Source organism: Limanda limanda, chromosome 5 (assembly GCF_963576545.1).
Source record: "Limanda limanda chromosome 5, fLimLim1.1, whole genome shotgun sequence".
Taxonomy (NCBI): Eukaryota; Metazoa; Chordata; class Actinopteri; order Pleuronectiformes; family Pleuronectidae; genus Limanda; species Limanda limanda.
The window spans coordinates 15,717,990-15,719,735 of NC_083640.1; the positions used below are offsets into that span (position 1 = coordinate 15,717,990).

Genomic DNA, 1,746 nt, shown 5'->3' on the forward strand with positions numbered 1-1,746 from the left:
GGCCCCTCACATCTCTCAACCACCGCGGAACCAGGGGCAACTCAGAAGACCACTCTCAACTTTTACGCAAAGAGACTGACTTTAACGCACAACGCCAGGAGCTTAATTTGGCGAAGAGTCCCTCAGAAGTCCTCTTGCTTCGGATGAAGGAGCATCTCAAGGATCTTACTACAGCGACGGGCCTTTGGGCAACTCTGTGTTAATCGATATAACGCAGGTAGGCACCTGTAGGACGATTTACCAGTTTCTGATCGGATGGCTCAGAACTTTGGAGCAGATCCATCCGATGGCGACTGATATGCAGACTGTCGAGTCAGCTCCGTAAATATAACATTCAAAATATCACTTAAAATACTGTTTTCTTTCATATTTTACACTTATACCAGTGATTAGTCATGCCCCGTCCTGGGAAGAACTCATACAGTGACCAGAAGCCCCCTTACTCCTACATATCACTGACAGCCATGGCTATCCAGAACTCAACCGAGAAGATGCTGCCCCTGAGTGACATTTATAAGTTCATCATGGACCGGTTTCCTTATTACCGAGAGAACACCCAGAGGTGGCAGAACTCCCTGCGACACAACCTCTCGTTCAACGACTGCTTCATCAAGATCCCTCGGCGGCCTGACCAGCCCGGGAAGGGCAGCTTCTGGGCTCTGCACCCGGACTGCGGGGACATGTTCGAGAACGGCAGCTTTCTGCGGAGACGGAAGCGCTTCAAGGTGCTGCGCGCCGAGCACATGGCCTGCAAGAGCTCCCCGATGATGCACTACTTCCACCACCACCACCACCACCACCCGGGCGGCAAGCTGGGCGCAGCGTCCGGCCACCACGAGCACTCACCCGGGCCAGCGGGCACCGTGGGTCGGCTGCCTCACTTCCAGGGTTACGGGGGCATCGCCTGCGCACAGCCCGGCGGGTTTAAACACCCGTTCGCCATCGAGAACATAATCGGACGGGACTACAAAGGTGTGATGGCCAGCGGGCTCCCTCTCACCTCCGTCATGCACCACCTGGGTTACCCGGTGCCCCCGCAGCTCAGCAGCGTGGTGAACTCCATGTGGCCGCACGTCGGGATGCTGTCAGAGTCCATGGGTGGCGTGTCCATGCCCAATTCATCCGAGTACGCGCCCTTCAGCGTGTCAGCGAAGGGCCTGTACCACAACGCCACCGGGCCAACCATGCCCGCCGTGCCCGTGCCAATCAAACCCACCCCGTCCCTGGGTCCCGTGCCGGGCTTGACCGGGCTGCAGTCCGGCCCGGCACAGCTCTGCTCGCCGGCCTCAGCGATGGAGAAGAGCGATCTGCTGGAGGGGAAAGGCAACCACTTACACCCGGCTCTCCTGCTGTCCTAACCGGGTAAAATTCATTTTTGACAAGTAGCGCAAACAAGGTGGACATTGTTGCTGCGTAAAAAGAAGAGAAGCCAGACATCTGAGTGGTGAAGAGCAGCTGTAGGAGAGTTGTAAAAAACTAAGGTTAACATTGTACTGTGTGATGAATTTTTCAGTAGACCCATGTTGATTGAAATCATAATTTATTTGCACAATTTGTGAGGGCATTTACCACATATTGTAATGTGGCTCTGATAAATACAATCAGATTAGTATACGCTAAACCCAAAGAGAGATTTGATTTAGGAGACAAACATCTAAAATTCTTTCTGAATGCAAACCAACAACTCTGTTGATTTTTTTTGTTGCTCTTATTCTATTTATTTTAATCAATAACAGGCCTTTTGAC

At 52.7% G+C, this 1,746-nt stretch overlaps 1 protein-coding gene across 1 annotated transcript; it reads left to right on the forward strand.

The window, feature by feature from the left end:
• Window positions 1-395: 395 nt before the first annotated feature.
• Window positions 396-1,358, forward strand: foxb2 (forkhead box B2). The gene has a single exon (XM_061072314.1). The coding sequence runs from the start codon at window positions 396-398 to the stop codon at window positions 1,356-1,358; it is 963 nt and encodes a 320-aa protein (XP_060928297.1).
• The last annotated feature ends 388 nt before the right edge of the window (window positions 1,359-1,746 follow it).